This window comes from Pinus tabuliformis, chromosome J (assembly GCF_031772625.1).
Source record: "Pinus tabuliformis cultivar Carrire ecotype Pingquan chromosome J, CPIR1, whole genome shotgun sequence".
In the NCBI taxonomy this organism is placed as follows: domain Eukaryota; kingdom Viridiplantae; phylum Streptophyta; class Pinopsida; order Pinales; family Pinaceae; genus Pinus; species Pinus tabuliformis.
In genome coordinates this window covers 405,062,781-405,082,275 of record NC_142295.1, presented here as the reverse complement: position 1 = coordinate 405,082,275, position 19,495 = coordinate 405,062,781, and the positions used below count along the sequence as shown (strand labels likewise).

Genomic DNA, 19,495 nt, shown 5'->3' with positions numbered 1-19,495 from the left:
AGGAAACGAAGGGAGAGATCTTCCGGATGACCATGGGAAATGACGAATCTTTAGAAGACTACGAGGAAAGGTTCCAACTTAGTTATAAACGGGCCAGGTGCACACTTGACCTTGAATCTCTGAAGTTGGTTCTGCTCCGGGGAGTCCCTGAAGACCTCCTAGATACCCTTCACATGCTAGCTGGAGGAGACATCTACCAACTACCTTATGAGGACATAAAGACTGTGTTTAGAAACCATTCTAGGGCAGCCCGGAAAAGAGGTAGGGGGAATCCATTTTCAACTAGTACCACCTTCTCCAAGCATGAGTTTTCTAATCAGATGGAGGACCTCAAAAGTGAGATGAGACAGATCATTGCCATGCAACTTGATACTTTCTGAATCCAACAAATGAAAGAGGAAGCTGAGAGGGCTTTGGCCATTTTTTGTCCCAGATGTACGAGGAAGCACCCTAAGAACGAGTGTCCATTGCACTCAATAGAGGTATGTTTCATTTGTGAGGAAAACCACCCCACAAACCAATGCCCAACCTTACCTGGATTTAAAGCCATGTACCAAGGGACTGAGGCAACCACTGAACCTCTCTACTTCCTCAACCAAAGGAGGCTGCATGGGCCCAGACCTTACCAGCAGGGGTTGCAAGGGACATCCCAAGCTTATTATAGCCCCAACCAATCTGCTCACATAACTTCTTGGGGTCCCTCTGCTCATCCTTCCTGGTCCGCACCACCTCCGTGGTCTTATCCACCTCAATACCATACTCAACCCACTGCTCACTCGTTTCACTCACATGTCCAGCCACAACCTCAATATAATGCACCTCAACCAGGGTGGAGTCCCGGTAGACAGATGGATGATGGTTTGGAATGGAGGTGTGGGTGGTTGACTTCGCGGTGAGGTAGTTGAAATGGGCGATGTAGACGAAAGAGTCTCACTGTCAGATTCTTGTGGTGATTTCCTCGCTCTTTTCCTGGTGGGAAGAGGCAACTCAGTTGGCTGGATGCCAAATTTTTCACTCTTTAACCTGGTTAGGGGATGAGCAGGATTGTACTGCGAAGTCACACTGCTTTGAGATTTATCAGACCTCTGAGGAGAAATAGAAAATCCCTGAAGTTTTTGAATCAGAGATTCAACTCCAGGAGGTTTAATGGTAGACTGGTCTGAAATATCAGGGTGTGTAGCAGCGATTGATACTCGAGCGACTTCTGACTCTGGATTTAAATATATTGGAGAAGTCGGGGGAGATGATGAGGGCGATTTACTCTCAGAATGGTATTTAGATTTTGATTTAAGTGCCATTCATAGTTCAGGCCCTCATTCTAGCGCCAAATATGTTGAAGCCCCGAAAATCGGGTCGACAACAAGGGGGATACCCACCCGGTCCGGACCTTGGTTGGCAGCTCCTTATCCTTTTGGTGTAGCGGGTCCGACTGGGGATAATGGGACCAGTTTCCCAATCTAAGGGTGTGTGTGTGTACAGAGTTGGATGATGTTGATCTAAGAGTTCTAATCTAAGCTACTTTAATCTAATTCTATGCTATTGTAATCTAACAGAAACAACACATCTAATCTATGCTAACCCGGGATGTATTTCTTCTATTATGCGATCTAAATAGATTTCAAATAATAACTGGTAATAAAGATCATTCAGCTATCATAAGAATGAAAATCAATTAAGATGAACCACTTTGCATAAAAAGTTAGGCAAAACAGTTGTGAACAGCATATCGCATAATAAGTTATTCATATATCAAACATAAATAAATGACTCCACCATACAAAAGTGCCAAATGGTAACTCAAACATTCATGCAATAACATATAAACAACTAAAAACTATATATCACTTTAAGAATATAAGAAGAAATGGTCAAGAGATAAAAGTACCATTTATGACTGGTCCTACTCATAAGCTTTAAGCAACAATGATTTATCTCTCCTTGTTCTAATATCTACCAAGAGTACAGAAGTGCAACATCAGTAGCAGATATCAAATGTAAACATTAATAAACCTTGATCCATTCATTCATCAAAACCTCCTCTGAGGGTGCAGAAGTGCATGTTCTGAGGACAAGTTTTTGACAAATTTCTGGACCCTTCTCTAAATGCCTGAGAAGGGTTTAAATACTGCTAACTAAATAACTTAATTACATAAATTTAGGATATGGTTTAAATGACCGCCCTTTATCTAAGCAAACTTATTTCTAAAAATTGAATCTAATTTCTAACTATTTCTGCATTTGCTCCTTAGTGTTGCGAGCATGCAACATTTGCCTGGGAAGAGTCGGCTGGTTGTCTTCTGCTTTTGCTTGGGCTATGAAAATAGAAATGGCAAGCGCTGGCACCACTTTTTAGTAAACTAGAAGATATTTTTGGGAATCATCTTCTGGCTGGGCGAATTTACTGCGTATATACTTGGTAACAACCCAAATTCCTCTTAAATTGCCTCTGCTTTTGCTATCTCGGTTTCCGGACTCGTGGATGACTAAGCAAGTTAGGGACTTTGCTTTCTGAACAATTTTCTTAGCGATGCGCGATTAGCGCTAGGCGCTAATCGCGCATCAAAAACTGCCTCCGTTCTTTGATCCGGGCCTTTCTGGTGCGTTTTCCGCCTTTAGCACTTTTTCCTTTACCGGGCATAAGCTTCAGAATTTTGTAAACATGCTGCTTTTGTGAGCTTTTGACCTTGAGTGTCGAATCGCCTATTGATATCAGCATCTGTTCAGTAATACTCTGAAATCTGCGTTTCTGTTGCATGCGGTATCCGTTTATGAGGGCATCTCTTCTCTGTTCTCCGAGCATTGACGCTTTCCCTTTTTCCTTAGATGTTTCCTACACATTGCTTCATGTTGTTTCCTGTTTTTTATTCCTGCAGTTCACGCAAAGGAAAAGAGTAATGATAATAAATTTTGACACGAAAGCTTTAAGCTCTACGAATGTATAAAATCATGACACCCACAGTGAACTGACTCTTCGAAAAACACAAAACTATCCTTCATGAATACTTTGGCATACATTCATTAATTCCCTTTAAGGCGCGCGCCCAATTTTTTGGTTTAGGGACAACTTTTCTTGAATGCTGAGCCGAGGAAAATTTGAGATGGGTGATTTCTGCGACTCGCATCGCATCATCGCAGATCGCATTATCAAGATGTGTCATCGCAGAGTTTCCTGATCAGTTTAGCGCAGAATCGCGCAGATCGCAGCATCGCAAGATCGCAGATCGCATTTATCGCAAGATCGCAGATCGCATTTATCGCAAGATCGCAGATCGCATTTATCGTTGCAATTTGTTAAGTTATTGTGTGCTGTTTATGCGATGTTGCGATATGCGATGTCGCATATCGGCCATCGGAGATTTCTTAAGATTTTCATTTATGGGCGCTTCTTAATGTATGCGATGCAATGAATTTCGCGTCGCTTCTTCGCAGTTTTTTATTGTGCTCATAAAGAAATGTTTCACTCTTCTCCGTGCGATGTATTTTTTGAGGAGTATAATACAAAAAAATTTATAAAATTTTTTAAATTTTTTACTAAGGGTCCCCACTTCTTTAGTGTTATTGCTAATACTAAAGAAGGAGGGGGGTTGTTAGTGGTCACAACAATGGCGATTCACTTGGAAGAACCAGTTATCTCTGCTTTTCTATTGAATTTTTTAAACTTCCAAAACAGAAAATTTTTCATAAATCTAAACTTTGTTATGGACAGATAGAGTACATTATGCCTTATTCTATCAATGATATTTTGTTTCAACCTTTTTCTATTCTAATTGTTTGCTTCCTCAGGCTTGTCCTTGTATTTATATCAGCCATTACTTGGTCTTGTAAAGATAAAATAAAGTCTTCTCTGTGTGCTAGCCTTAAAATATGCTCATTTGCCGTAGGTAGAGCCTCTGCTGCCAGCAGGTGTCCATAGCCTCGATAGGGTTACCTGTTACCCAACAATGATCCTTTATCCTGTTTAGGTTATCTACAACCTTCAAAGAAAAATCCATATTGACACTTTTTCCTTTTTTATTCTTAAAGAACAATGTCTTGGTTTGGTAGCCAAATTATGACACAGTCATTCACTTGATTTACACTTTTGTTGAACAAGCTGGCTCATGATGAGACCCCTTGTCTTTTGATTTCAACAATCTTGAGTCATTGCCCTGTTTTGATGGACAGTGTTTGGCAAAGTCAGCAAAGTCATAATATCTGTGATCATGATAAGCTGGCTCGTGATGAGACCTCTTATTCTTTGAGATATAGTGTTTCTTGGATTGTCCTTCTGAATGCTGCGATTTTCCTTAACAGGGAGGAAATCATTGTTTTCCTTAAGAAAGCTCTGGACGAAAATAATAGAGTTTGAAAACAGCAGTTTTACAGAGAATCTTTATTTTGTTATTGATACCTTTCATTGTGCTGATATAAAACAATTCCTTCGCTAAAGGTTGCTTTCATCAAATTTTTTGAAGTTGAAACTAGTATCATATCTAGGCTAAAGTTTTTAACTGTATCTGTCAATAATAAAGATCAGATTTTCAAAAAATTTCTATTTATACAAGCGAAAAGCTCAAAATCTGAAAGAGAATTGGTGTCTTTTCGCGAATACCGATAGTAACCATTAACAACTGGTTTTATTATGAAAAAGAAAAGAAAAACAAAACTATTCTATAAAATAGAAGAATAATCTTCTATGGAAAATATACTTTAAGGATTTGACCATTAACAGGCAAAGAATCCCTTCTACCTGCTAGATCCTGTAAGACAAACATTGATGGACCTATGACTTCAACAATCTAAAAAGGACCAAGCCACATCTTTTGAAATTTTGTATGTTTGCCCTTTTCTTCATGAGCCTTATCCCATTTTAAAACTAAATCTCCCATCTGAAATTTTTTTCTGGTCATTATGTTTGAATCAAAAGAGGATTTTATTAGCGCTTGATGATGAGCATGGGTTTTCTTAGTTTGTTCTCGTTGCTCTTCTAATTTGATTATTTCCATTTGTCTTAGTTGTATGGAGGAAGTAGGTACTTCATCAATGTATTATATTAAAGACAAAGAGGGAATGACTAAGTGAGTTGGAAGAACCACTTCTTTCCCATAAACTAAATTAAAGGGGGAAGTGCCGATCGAAGCTTTTTTTGTTATTCTATCTGCCCATAAAGCATTTACCAAAGCTTTATGCCAATTCTTTTGGTTCTGGTCAACTGTTCTTTTAATAATCCTGATTAGGTTTTTATTTGTTGACTCAGCTAACCCATTACCTTGCGGATAGTAATTGGCCGAATATTTTAGTTTGAACCCTCTTTTAAGTGCGAACTCAGTCATTGCATTTCCAGAAAAGTATGATGCATTATCAAACATTAAAGCCGTTGGCAATCCAAACCTAGTGATTATAAATTGATCTATGAATTCGATAATATTTTCAGAATTAGCTGTCTTGAGAGGAACTGCCTCTACCCATTTAGTAAAATAATATGTTGCCGTGAGGATGTATCTATGCTGCTTAGAAGAGTGAGGAACGATCTCACCTATTATTTCCAAGCCCCACTGGCTGAATGGTTGCTCAATGTTTACCGGTTGTAGTGGCAGGGACTGCTTCTTTTGTCTTCCAGCAGTAGTTTGGCAGACTTGGCATCTCCTCACGTAACTGTGTGAATCTTTGAACAGCGTAGGCCAGTAATATCCTGCACGTAAAATTTTATGTGCAGTAGCATCTCCAGCATAGTGTCCGCCTGCTGGTCCATCGTGGAGTTCCTGCAAAACTTTTTCAGCTTCAGTTTTTTCAAGACATCTAAGAAGAACAGAATCATAATTCTTTCTAAAAAGAATATCATTTATGAGCTGATATTGTTTAGCTTTCAATCTCAGAGCTCTTTTCTTAGTGTGATCCAGGTGTGATGGACCATACCCTTTCTTAAGATAATACATGATATCAGCATACAATGATTCTGCATCGTTTAGGCTTACCTCATACATTTGTATCTCTTCGGATGAAATTTCAGAGATTTGCGATGCTCCAGCCAACATTTTGCAGAAGCTTTGACCTCTTACAATGTTTGCTGGTTTAATCTCAAGGTCGTATTCCTGTAAAGCAGTGATCCAATTTGATCTTTTCTCGCCCATATCCTTCTGTACTAGAAAATTTCTTACCGCTGGAAACGGTACTATGATCTTAGTGTGGGTTTTGAGTAAGAAAGGTCTGAAATATTTGATCGCTTTGAAAACAGCATAGGCCTGTTTTTCTACATCTGAATAATTGAGTTCAGCACCTTGTAAATTTGAGCTAAAAAACGCAATTGGAGCTTCCGCTTTTTCTTGATTTGCTTGAGTTAGAATCGCAGCATATGATTTCTCTGAGGCAAATGTGTATAAAACAAGAGATTCTGAAAAATTCGGGGTTGCTAAAGATGGAGCATTAATAATAGCTTGTTTGATCAGGTTGAATGATTCATGTTCATCTTGACCCCATTTGAAATTTGAATTCTTTTTAATCATGGTTTGCAAAGGAGACACAATTCGTGAAAAATCTGGGACAAATCTCTTTACAAAATTGATTTGACCAAGGAAAGATTGCATAGCTTTTTTATTATGAGGTAGAGATATTTCAGAGATTTCTTTGATTCTGTCAGGATCAATGTGAATACTGGATTTTGACACTATGAATCTTAGAAGTTTTCCTTCACTTAATGCGAAAAAAGATTTCTTTGGGTTAAGTGAAAACCCATACCTTAAACATCGTTGAAAAATTTGTTTTAAATCTTTGAGATGGTCGCTTCACTTCTTGGAGTACATTGTTATATCATCCAAATAAATCACTACAGATTTATTGACTAAACCCTTAAATGCGATGTCCATGGCTCTTTGAAATGTAGCGCCGGCATTAATCAAACCAAATGGCATCTTCCGATATGCATATGTACCCCATTTAGTTCTGAATGTAGTTTTCAACTGATCATTGGGATGCACCAGCACTTTATTATATCCTGAAAATCCGTCCAAGAAAGACATCAGTTCTGAGCCTGCTACTGCCTGTAATATCTGTTCCATAGGTGGAAGAGGAAAATTGTCTTTTTGACAGGCTTTGTTAAGATTCCGAAAATCGATACAGATTCTAATATCTCCGTTTTTCTTTCTAACGGGTACCATATTGGAGACCCATTTGGAATGTCTGACGGGGAAAATTATTCTGGCTTTTAATAACTTATTTAGCTCAGTTTTTATTTGATTTTCTAAATTGGAGTGGATCTTTCTCAGTTTCTGTTGGACAGGTTTTTCGTTGTCAATCATAGGAATATTATGTTGAATGATAGAAGTGGCGTACGTCTTCAGCTCATCGTAATTTCAGGCAAAAACATTTTAATATTGTCTCAAAAGACGAATATATGCTAGTTTTTCTTCGGGGACTAGGCCGATGCCTAGATTAACGTTTTGTGGTTTATCATCGGTTCCTAGGTTTACTAATTCGTAGTTCAGAGTTGGACTGTAGAGCTTTGAATTGGTAGACCTTTTAACCGGTTTTTCAAATCGTATAAGTCTTCTAACTTAACCACCTATTTAGGTATAGCATTATCAGTGCTATTTTGTTGTATTTGTCGATCGTGATGGTCTTCGTCAATTATCTTATTGGAGTAGGATCCTTCAGAAGTGAGGAAATTTACAATATCAGGATCGTCATTGAATACTCTCCAATTTGTAATGTTGTCAGGGATGGACGGTCTAAAGATTAATTCTATTGAGAATCTATCTGGACTAAAGTCTTCGGAGGGAATAAGTCTAGAGGCTACGTTAGCCAAAAGGTCTGCGCTTGCGTTTTGGAGTCTCGGGATTGAAAAAATATTAAATGCTATGAAATGCTCAGTCAGATCTTGTACTAAAGATTGATAGTGTTTTAAATGACCTGATAGGCAATGTATAGTGTTACGTACCTGTTTGACGATAATCTCAGAGTCTCCGAAGACTTGAAGATACTTGACGTTTAACCTGATTGCTTTGTATAGGCCTTGCACCAAGGCCTCATATTCTGTTGTATTGTTTGTGCAATTGAATTCGAGTCTGCACGTAAGCATGGTCTTGTTTCCTTCTGGAATAATAAGAACGCATCATGCTCCTGCTCCTTCGTTAGATTTAGAGCCATCGAAATATAATTTCCAAAACAAAGATGTATTTACAGGTTCATCTACAAAATTAACACACTTTGAACTATCAGTTTGGGAAAAATTTTCGACTTGGGACAAAACTGATTTTCTAAGTAAGGTGATGTGTGAGCATTGAAATTACCGAGAAAAGAATCTACCGAGTAATTGCCTATGATACTACTGTTATACGATACTGCTTCATTTTCTCCCTCTAATTCTGTTACTATGTACTTCTAGTGTAACTCTCGTTCAACCTTTATTTGATTCGGTTTACCGTTGTAGGGTAACCACATGTGCGACCAGTCGGTTGCAAAGTATCCATGGAGTTTCTCAGACCAATCCCTGCTAAGAATTAAGCCATAGAATTCTGGGATATCAGCCACTAGAATGTCAATAACCTGACATACCTTCGGGTTAGATGACAATCTTATGGTTACTTGATTAATTTCACCAATCACTTCGACTTGAGATCGATCAAGCTGAACTATGCGCACTGCGGATTTTTGTGGTTGAACATTTAACTTAGCACATATTGATCTGGGTAAAATATTCGATGAAGCACCGGAATCTACCAAACAATTGTGCACATTTTTGTTGAAAATCTCGTAAGTGAGAAGAAACGGGGGAGTGTGAGATCTTGATCTTCCTCCAATCAAGGCGATATCATTTGGATCAATCTTATTGATCGCGTTAGTTGGAGGTCTTCCCTGGTTGTGGGAAGCTTGAGAGAGTACAGAGGTAGGCAAAGGTACAATAGGCACAGCATGTAATTCTTTCATCATTATCTTCTGTTGATGCTTCAATTTGCTCAATTCATAAAGGGTAATATTAGCCCTAGTCTTTTTCATGTCATCAATAATATTGTACTCCATTTCATTCGACACTATCAGAGTTTTTGGAGTTGTTTGATCTGCTCGGACTGGGCTAGATTGAGTCGCTTTAGTAGTTGTTTTCTTTGTTGCGACTTTATCTTTTGTTGTAGGGCTTGCGCTCTTCTGCTTAGGGGTAGTTTGGGGAGGATCAAGCTGATTTTTGCTTCGTGTGCTAACCGGAAATACTTCTTGATCTTCTTCTTGTGGGAGGATGAAATCCCACATTCCTTGTAATTCCACAACTTCTTCGTCATCGGTCCGCCCTTCAGTGGCACTTTCTTCTTCTTCCTCTTCCTCAGTTTCAGCATTGGAGATGGCATTGGGTGGTTTTGCATCCGTTGAAATACCTCTTTTAAAAGCTATGTAGGGCTTTTTTAAAGAAGTTTTTGCTACTTGTTTTTTTCTGTCAACCATCTCATTAGACATGGTCTTTAATACTTTCTGCAATCCTTCCAAATCGAAAGGGTCTTTTGTTTGTTTCTTCTTGGAGTCTTCCTTGAAGGTGACTTTTTTAGACTTGCGTTCCTCTATCGCGGATCTCTTTTCCAGGGCTATTACGCGTTTCTCTACTGCTATCACCTCTGTCATGTTTTCAACTAAGGTTGTTTTATTCGGTCTATCCACGAATATTGCTATGTTTGATGGTAAAGCAGTAATATACCATTCACATCGTACTTCTTCGCTGGGTTGGGAAGCAGTGGGAATTTTGTTGAGAATTTTATTGAACCGTAAATCGAAATCTTTGATAGGTTCTTTAGCTTGGGCCTTAAGATTGGATAGGTCATTGATTAATGTTGTTGTTGATCTGTCATCACCAAACTTGATAAGGAATTGATTCTGGAAGATATCCCAACTTGTGATAGACCCGGAGGGTAATGAAAAATACCATGACCCGGTTGTCCCTTGCAGTGTATAGGGAAAAAGCCGAACAACAGCATCTTCGTTAGTAACTTCGTTGAGATTGATAGAAAGCATGAAATTGTTTATGTGTTCTTCCGCTAGCATGCCTGCTTCTGGATTGAATTTGGGCAGCCATTTCTCAGGATGGGCCGGTATTTGACTCAAGGGCGCAGGCATTAAAACTGCCCCAGGGTTGTTCCATGGAGACTGGGCCATCATTGAGCTGCTAGTAGAGAAAAGTGCAGAAGATGATCTCTGTGGTTGGGAAGATGAGGATACTATGATCGTAGATGATTGAAGAGGGGTTGTGGGAGTCCCGGTAGACGGATGGATGATGGTTTGGAATGGAGGTGTGGGTGGTTGACTTCGCGGTGAGGTAGTTGAAATGGGCGATGTAAACGAAAGAGTCTCACTGTCAGACTCTTGTGGTGATTTTCTCGCTCTTTTCCTAGTGGGAAGAGGCAACTCAGTTGGCTAGATGCCAAATTTTTCACTCTTTAACCTGGTTAGGGGATGAGCAGGATTGTACTGCGAAGTCACACTGCTTTGAGATTTATCAGACCTCTGAGGAGAAATGGAAAATCCCTGAAGTTTGTGAATCAGAGATTCAACTCCAGGAGTTTTAATGGTAGACTGGTCTGAAATATCAAGGTGTGTAGCAGCGATTGATACTCGAGCGACTTCTGACTCTGGATTTAAATATACTGGAGAAGTCGGGGGAGATGATGAGGGCGATTTACTCTCAGAATGGTATTTAGATTTTGATTTAAGTGCCATTCATAGTTCAGGCCCTCCTTCTAGCGCCAAATATGTTGAAGCCCCGAAAATCGGTTCGACAACAAGGGGGATACCCACCTGGTCCGGACCTTGGTTGGCAGCTCCTTATCCCTTTGGTGTACCGGGTCCGACTGGGGATAATGGGACCAGTTTCCCAATCTAAGGGTGTGTGTGTGTGCAGAGTTGGATGATGTTGATCTAAGAGTTCTATTCTAAGCTACTTTAATCTAATTCTATGCTATTGTAATCTAACGAAAACAGCACATCTAATCTATGCTAACCCGGGATGTATTTCTTCTATTATGCGATCTAAATAGATTTCAAATAATAACTGGTAATAAAGATCATTCAGCTATCATAAGAATGGAAATCAATTAAGATGAACCACTTTGCATAAAAAGTTAGGCAAAACAGTTGTGAACAACATATCACATAATAAGTTATTCATATATCAAACATAAATAAATGACTCCACCGTACAAAAGTGCCAAATGGTAACTCAAACATTCATGCAATAACATATAAACAACTAAAAACTGTATATCACTTTAAGAATATAAGCAGAAATGGTCAAGAGATAAAAGTACCATTTATGACTGGTCCTACTCATAAGCTTTAAGCAACAATGATTTATCTCTCCTTGTTCTAATATCTACCAAGAGTACAGAAGTGCAACATCAGTAGCAGATATCAAATGCAAACATTAATAAACCTTGATCCATTCATTCATCAAAACCTCCTCTGAGGGTGCAGAAGTGCATGTTCTGAGGACAAGTTTTTGACAAATTTCTGGACACTTCTCTAAATGCCTGAGAAGGGTTTAAATACTGCTAACTAAATAACTTAATTACATAAATTTAGGATACGGTTTAAATGACCGCCCTTTATCTAAGCAAACTTATTTCTAAAAATTGAATCTAATTTCTAACTATTTCTGCATTTGCTCCTTAGTGTTGCGAGCATGCAACATTTGCCTGGGAAGAGTCGGCTGGTTGTCTTCTGCTTTTGCTTGGGCTATGAAAATAGAAATGGCAAGCGTTGGCACCACTTTTTAGTAAACTAGAAGATATTTTTGGGAATCATCTTCTGGCTGGGCGAATTTACTGCGTATATACTTGGTAACAACCCAAATTCCTCTTAAATTGCCTCTGCTTTTGCTATCTCGGTTTCCGGACTCGTGGATGACTAAGCAAGTTAGGGACTTTGCTTTCTGAACAATTTTCTTAGCGATGCACGATTAGTAGAAAATTGCCTCTGTTCTTTGATCTGAGCCTTTCTGGTGCGTTTTCCGCCTTTAGCGCTTTTTCCTTTACCGAGCATAAGCTTCAGAATTTTGTAAACATGCTGCTTTTGTGAGCTTTTGACCTTGAGTGTCGAATCACCTATTGATATCAGCATCTGTTCATTAATACTCTGAAATCTGTGTTTCTGTTGCATGCAGTATCCGTTTATGAGGGCATCTCTTCTCTGTTCTCCGAGCATTGACGCTTTCCCTTTTTCCTTAGATGTTTCCTACACATTGCTTCATGTTGTTTCCTGTTTTTTATTCCTGCAGTTCACGCAAAGGAAAAGAGTAATGATAATAAATTTTGACACGAAAGCTTTAAGCTCTACAAATGTATAAAATCATGACACCCACAGTGAACTGACTCTTCGAAAAACACAAAACTATCCTTCATGAATACTTTGGTGTACATTCATTAATTTCCTTTAAGGCGCGCGCCCAATTTTTTGGTTTAGGGACAGCTTTTCTTGAATGCTGAGCCGAGGAAAATTTGAGATGGGTGATTTCTGCGACTCGCATCACATCATCGCGGATCGCATTATCAAGATGTGTCATCACAGAGTTTCCTGATCAGTTTAGTGCAGAATCGCGCAGATCGCAGGATCACAGAATCGCAAGATCGCAGATCGCAGCATCGCAAGATCACAGATCGCAGCATCGCAAGATCGCAGATCGAATTTATCGCAGATCGCATTTATTGTTGCAATTTGTTGAGTTATTGTGTGTTGTTTATGCGATGTTGCGATATGCGATGTCGCATATCGGCCATCGGAGATTTCTTAAGATTTTCATTTATGGGCGCTTCTTAATGTATGCGATGCGATGAATTTCACGTCGCTTCTTCGCAGTTTTTTATTGTGCTCATAAAGAAATGTTTCACTCTTCTCCGTGCGATGTATTTTTTGAGGAGTATAATACAAAAAATTTTATAAAATTTTTTGAATTTTTTACTAAGGGTCCCCACTTCTTTAGTGTTATTGCTAATACTAAAGAAGGAGGGGGGTTGTTAGTGGTCACAACAGGTTCCAAAGCCGTGAATACAACATCAACGAATGAAAGAATGGGTTCTAGCACCTGTGCACGAGGCAGCAGCAAGCGAAGCAGTGATTCCAGGTCCCAAAGTCTGAATAACGTGTCCACAACCACGGAGGTAAGTATCTAACCTCACTCGTCAATTGCATAAACAATATTTCGAAAACTGCATGTCTGTGAAGATGGTTTGGATTGAACGAATTCAGTGGCCAGTCAACTGGCCACTCACAGCGAGTCACATAGCTTCGTGGGATCCGAGCAGGCCAAGTTACGTTCAAACTTGCCAACGAAATGTGCAACCGACACATGTGGAGTGTCCAGTCGGGGAAAATCAGTGGATTGGCAGTGATGGCGGTGGTTAATGGCAGAGGAAAGGTAATGGCGGTCATAGACACGCAGAGGAATGATGGCCGCGATCAACTATTGGTTGCACCAAGTTCACCTATTATGGTTGCACCAAGATCAACTATTGCTTCAGATGCTTTGAATTCTGTTGCACCAAGTTCACCTATTATTTGACTTTCAATTTTGCCTATTTGTTGTAAAGGTTCATAGTAGACATTGACTATACTTGTTTCAAATTGCAATATGTTCAAAGTTCCAAGTATTGTTTTTGAATTACATATTTTCCTGAACATGGACATTGTAACTGCAGACCAAATGACGAAATGTATGTTTAGAATTTAGCTTAACAAAGCAAAGACAAATATATCACCTTCAATATTTCCTTTGTTATAGGGCAATGCTAATTGTTTTATGTATTCCTGCCAAGTAGTTATTTTTTTATACTTTTCTATACGACTAAAGTATATATGCTCTGCTATGCATCTAATTGCAAATGGGTCATTTTGAACAACTGCATTGCAAAATGTTTTCGCAATGGTAAGTCGAAGGCATGGCACACTATATTCATTATCTAGAAGATAACAAATTGTTTCAAATGCACTCTCACCATATATGCTATTGAACATGGGCACTCTACCGACGCTGGTCATGGCCCGAAATGTTTGATGTTCAAAGATGCATAAGTTAATTTGTTCATGCAAAGTGTTGGTTTGTTGCCATAAGGTAGAATCCATGATATGGTCTTTTTTGCAAAGCAATGGCTCAAAGTGGCCATTTATAGGATCTTCGTCATGAAATAGTATGTCACAAGTATTTGTTGCAATTGTTGAATTAAAGTGCAAATACATTTCAATTTTGTTTTGGACCAAAGTCTAATTGGAATTTTCAACCAATTTGATAACCAATATATAGAAAATTGTCTCCCCATAGTCCTCGAGATTCTAGAGGTATATCAATTGAAGTTGATCTAGACATTTTTGCTAAATACAAATCAAGATTATTGATGTTGCATCTTTGTTAATGACTCTTCGTGGAGTTCATGTTGATAAGACATAATTGCTTCGTTATCGTTTTTTGCTAAACATTTCTTCACTGCTCCTTTTCTTAATTCTATCGATGTATATGTATAACGTAGTATATGTACAATGTACAATGTATATTTTGTACCTGTTAAAATGCAAGTGTCAATGTCTTCTAACTTGATCCAGCAAATCTTCAGCAAGTGTCTATTGAGTTGTTCTAGTAAGAATACATGCAAAAACAAAGCAATAGATTTATTAGTATACAAATCTAAGAATAAGATGCATACTTATTAATAAAATGATGTTATTGCCATTTTTTTTGCATATAAATTTGTATTAGAAATGGTTATTTAACATGTCTTAGTATACCACAACGAAAAATAGGACAAAATCCTAGAAAATTAAACTAAATTTTAGAGGAGTGAAAATATACACTGATGCAGGAGCAGACTGAATTTTGGAAGGGTGAGCCAGATTAACGCTAGGTCACTGTAAAAAATCCAATTGATTTTGAAGGCTACTGATTCATTATCCATAGAAACAATTGGCCAAGTTCAATTAGAATTGCCATAGTGGAGGACAGTTGATCTCGTAAGAGCCATAACAATGGAAGGCTTCATGCGAAGAGGCCCTAAGATCCCAGTCATTAACAACTCCCGTGACTAACCATTAACACTTTCATACTTCACCATATCTGCCACACTAGTGAGGTAGGACAACCAATACTTGCTATTATAATCATCTTAAAGAGAGCCACCATTCCTTCTGCTGATCGAATCCACAAGGTGATCGTTCAAGTGCCCAGGTGATGTCCGATGATAAAATCATTTATCATGACAGAAATTGCTATGGGGTTGGATGGAATAAGATGTGGTCATTCAGTTAATGTGGAAATACTTGGAAATGGATATTGTAAGGAGAATGTTGAAGAAACGAACAACATCCCTAGTTTGTCTGATTGTTGTTGGATTGGAGGGAATGGACATGAAAAGGAAATGCATCAAACTTCATATTTTGATCTCGAAAACTTAGATTTTGATACGACCCCTGATGGGACTATTGCATTTCTAAGTACTTAGACATAAATTACTTGACGTCCTCATCTGCAATATCTAGTTCATTTTTCCCTCTGATTTTTATTTTTGAACCTTGATTATTCTGTAGGATTCACAGTGCCTTTCTTTTCATGAGTTGATTGAGCATCTGAAAGCAACATGCTAATAATAAAAATGGTCTAATATGAAGCTAATCTAGGTCCTGCATGTGAGTATATCTACATAAGACAAAGCATGACGAGAGTTACATAAGAGTTCCTAATTTGGGGGGACGGGTGTTTTACATTTGTATGGACGTGCAAAAGATGAGGTACTGTCCAGATAATTGATTTGCACTAAAAGATAACTCGACACAAAAAAGAAATATTAACATAGTTCTATATGTACGTAGAGGATGGACACTAAATAAGGGGCTTATGACAGATTTTGTGTGAAAATATTCATGGTTATTGGGACTTAGTCTAGTAAGCATTTATGAACACGTTGTCTAAATTGATCACTTACCCACTTTAATGTGTTTTACTGGAGAATTGGTCAACTTTGATCATTATTCTCACAATTTTGCACTGTGTACAGAGTAACACAAATGAATGCTAAACATAAGTGTAGTGCCAACAATTGACTCTTTACTTGCCCAATACTTCTTTGCTTGAGTGTGAGTCATTTTCAATTTTGATAGGTCTCAACTACACCACGGGTCCTCTTCGGGCTGGGGTTTGCTAGATGACTATAAAGAATCCAATTCGAAGACTCTTAATGTACTATTATACACCAAGAATCGAATTTACATTTTCTGTTATGGTAAATAGTCTTGGAGGAGCCTTGGTTTAGCACTAGTATCAAGTTATAGACCCCTTGGTTTAGCACTAGTATCAAGTTATAATAGGTCTAGTGAACAACTTAGGAAAAAGGAGTCAGCATAAGGATATTATCTAGTTCTAAGTACTATAGTCTATTCCTACTGAAGGACTGAAGCTCTTAAAAATCCCTGTAGGCCTGATACTAATATTACAATGTGTCTCCATAACAGTGGAATAATGGTATACTACTATCTCAAGGGTGAAGATCCCTTGAAGATATAGGTAAGTAGGGTAACTGGCTACTCCTTGTAATTATTCATTATTTCTTGCACACTTAAGCACTCCATTCTTTTGTAAGATTTCATTGGAGACCCTAGTTCCGCTTTGATGTCCAACCTGAGGACTAAACATATGCCTTGTTCTCATCTCAATCATCAGCGAGTGTTTCATAACCCTGTTGAGATAGCTGAGTCTTAAATTCCACTGAAACTTTGTAAACCTCCTTTCCCTCTCTCCAAGGTTCCGTCCATAATCTAAATTTTCCCGATTGGGCATTTTACATGCTAAAGAGTTACCTAACACAGGGAAGAATAACACGAGCTGATCTTTCCAAAAAGACGATCCAGTAGAATATTTCTTTCTGAGAGTTGTTATCCATTTTTGCAAATGAAAAGAGTTCAATGTATTTCTTGATGATATCTTGACAGAGACGTTTAGTAGATATGGTCCTCAGAATCATAATGTTTTTGGCAACAAGGGCTCTCCTAAATCGATGAATGTGCATTAAACCTCATTCTGTGCATTAAAATTTGCAACACCGCCCCGGGCAACATAGTGGAAACACGGGAGGAAATGCCTCGGATGAAGAAAATGCCTCAGATATCCCAATTTTTTACCTACTTAGCTAAATTTTAAACTTCAAATTTTTCAATATGATATTTCTATTTTAGCATTTTAGTCTATTGCGGCATGCTTATCGAAGACGAAAGAAACTGTAAATCTAGAAAATCTCATCCTATTCCTCAACAGCATATCCATTAGACTTGCCAGCCCTTGACAAAGAGCAAAGCCCAAGGTGGGCAATGAGCAGATTGCAGAATTATCTGAAAGCTCTTTGCCGGGTCTGCTTCTGAGTTGGTAAATAAATACCCTGCTTTTCCTTTATTACACTCTGTTCCAAATTGTCGTGGATGTTGATTCTGCTCTAGTATTGGGGACTGGCCATTAAGAGTTTGCTGGTGAGGAGAGTGATGTTATTATTATGAGTTTGAGGAGATAGGGATTTAGTTATCAGTGATGTTATTATTACGAGTTTGAGAAGATAGGAATTTAGTTATCATGGCATTAGAAGGTAATGGAAATTATGTGTTTGATGATCTCACAAACTACAACAAGGTTTCTACTAATTCAGCCCCGATAAGGTTTCTACTAATTCAGCCCCGAATTATCAAACATATTCTGCGAGTTGGCATTCTTCCATTGTGGGCTGTGTTGTGAACATGAACCACCATTCATCTGTTCAAGCAACAACACAGTGCTCGTTTCGACCTGTTAACTCTTCTTATAACTCAGATGAACTCCTGCCATTTTCAGTCCAAGTCCTGGACAATGTGAACAGAAGAAACGCAACAGGATTGTCCAGCACTCCTTCGATTGATTTATGCATCAAAAGTTTTTAAGAAGTTTCGCACACCTTAAGGGGTAAAGCTAAAGTATACTATCCTATATTCCCTGCAGCAGAATTTGATTACAGAGGAAGAAGTTGCATGCTCAAGGGTGCTGGATTGTTGAACTCTTTCCATGCAGAGGCAGTCTCTGACATATTATATGTCCAGAACAACCTACCCGCTTCAACATTGCAGAAGAAAACCCCTTGAGATATGGCGTGGAAAATAAGCTCAGAATAAAACATTTGGGGACCTTTGGAATTCCACAATGCACATAATATGGATGAGAAACAAACAAGTTTCAATAGGTATGGGGAAAATTTATGTGAAACAGATTGAAAGAATTTGTTATAATATCTTCTTAAAAGAATAAAAGAATAGATATACAGGTCGGGACGCATCTACAGGCATAGTGGATGCACCACCGTCTTCTTCCTACGCCCGTAGGATTAGGACTACAAAAATAATTATACCAAAGGATGGCAAGATTTGGTAGCCGGATCCCACATAGCCGGCAGCAGATATGCCCGTCCATTAACTCCGTGGGCATTGTAGCTCGCCCCACTTGTTTTATCCATCAGAAGCTCCCCGGGGAAGCCCGGGTAAGCCCCCTTTCCATATATTCCGGAGCAGGCGGAGACGGCCTCTAAAGTTGCAGCGGCATCCCCTTGGAAGTAGCCGGTGTTGAATGGATTAGTGGCTGCTCCTGCCAGAACAACGGCAATGTTGATGATCATGCCATCGATGCCCACGTCTCCGTTGGGTGCCACCAGGGGAGGAGTCTGGGGTCCATACATGGGCTGATGAAACGGCCACGCGCACTGTCCAGGGCACTGACTCGCAGAATTCCCAACCCACGCGTATGGAATTAGCTACTCATGCTTCTCCTCCTTCCCCTGCATCATTCGGCTTCCTGTACTTGATAATACATTGAGATTGAGATTGGCATGGAATCCGCAGGAGCTCATGCAGAAACCCTCCACGGTGACATCCTTGGAGGTGAGCACCAAGTACACAGCATTGGCATTTCCGGGTGATTTCCTCGGTGGCAGAGCACCCGACTTGAGGGCAGCTTCAACCAGAGCAGCAATGTCAGTCCTCTTGAGTGATTTGCCGAGGGAGTATTGTTGGTCCACCTTCTGTTTTCCAAGCATTACAACACTGGATGTGGATGTGGATGGGGCGGCCTTGTTGTTAGAGTGGGTGCCCTCGTACTTGTGCGTGGTCTTCCACCAAGTGGAGGAGGAGGGCTGATTTGTTGTTCGCTCTGACGTCTTGTATAGGGATCGATCAGAAGAGATCCAAAGGAATCGAACTCGCTTATAACAACAATCAAGAAAGAATGAAGCTACAAAAACTGGTAGTGGGATAGAGCAGGGAAGAAAAGATGGATGTGAGATTGAAGAGCAGAGTAGAGGGATGAGGCTTAAGTAGGGGGAGTTGTGGAAGGCAACTCTTAACCAGCCATATATCGCGTATTCAATGTACCTGGAGATGCACGTGAGATAATCCGTTAACACACGAATTTGAAAACTCGTCACTAAATAAAAAAAGGCAATTTGCGTGTTAACGGGCTATGTCTCATGCATCTCTGGGTGCATTGAATACGCGATATATG

The 19,495-nt window shown here is 39.2% G+C and overlaps 1 protein-coding gene across 1 annotated transcript; it reads right to left on the bottom strand.

Moving 5' to 3' along the window:
* Nucleotides 1-18,230: 18,230 nt before the first annotated feature.
* LOC149227537 (protein PHOSPHATE-INDUCED 1-like) lies at nucleotides 18,231-19,127 on the bottom strand. Its single transcript, XM_089375524.1, has one exon. It carries the CDS (start codon nucleotides 18,672-18,674, stop codon nucleotides 18,345-18,347), a length of 330 nt encoding a protein of 109 aa, XP_089231650.1. The 5' UTR covers nucleotides 18,675-19,127; the 3' UTR covers nucleotides 18,231-18,344.
* Between the last annotated feature and the right edge of the window lie 368 nt (nucleotides 19,128-19,495).

Bases quoted from the DNA above. Each gene is read 5' to 3' on its own strand.
- LOC149227537 (XM_089375524.1), bottom strand. From the start codon at position 18,674: ATGTATGGACCCCAGACTCCTCCCCTGGTGGCACCCAACGGAGACGTG.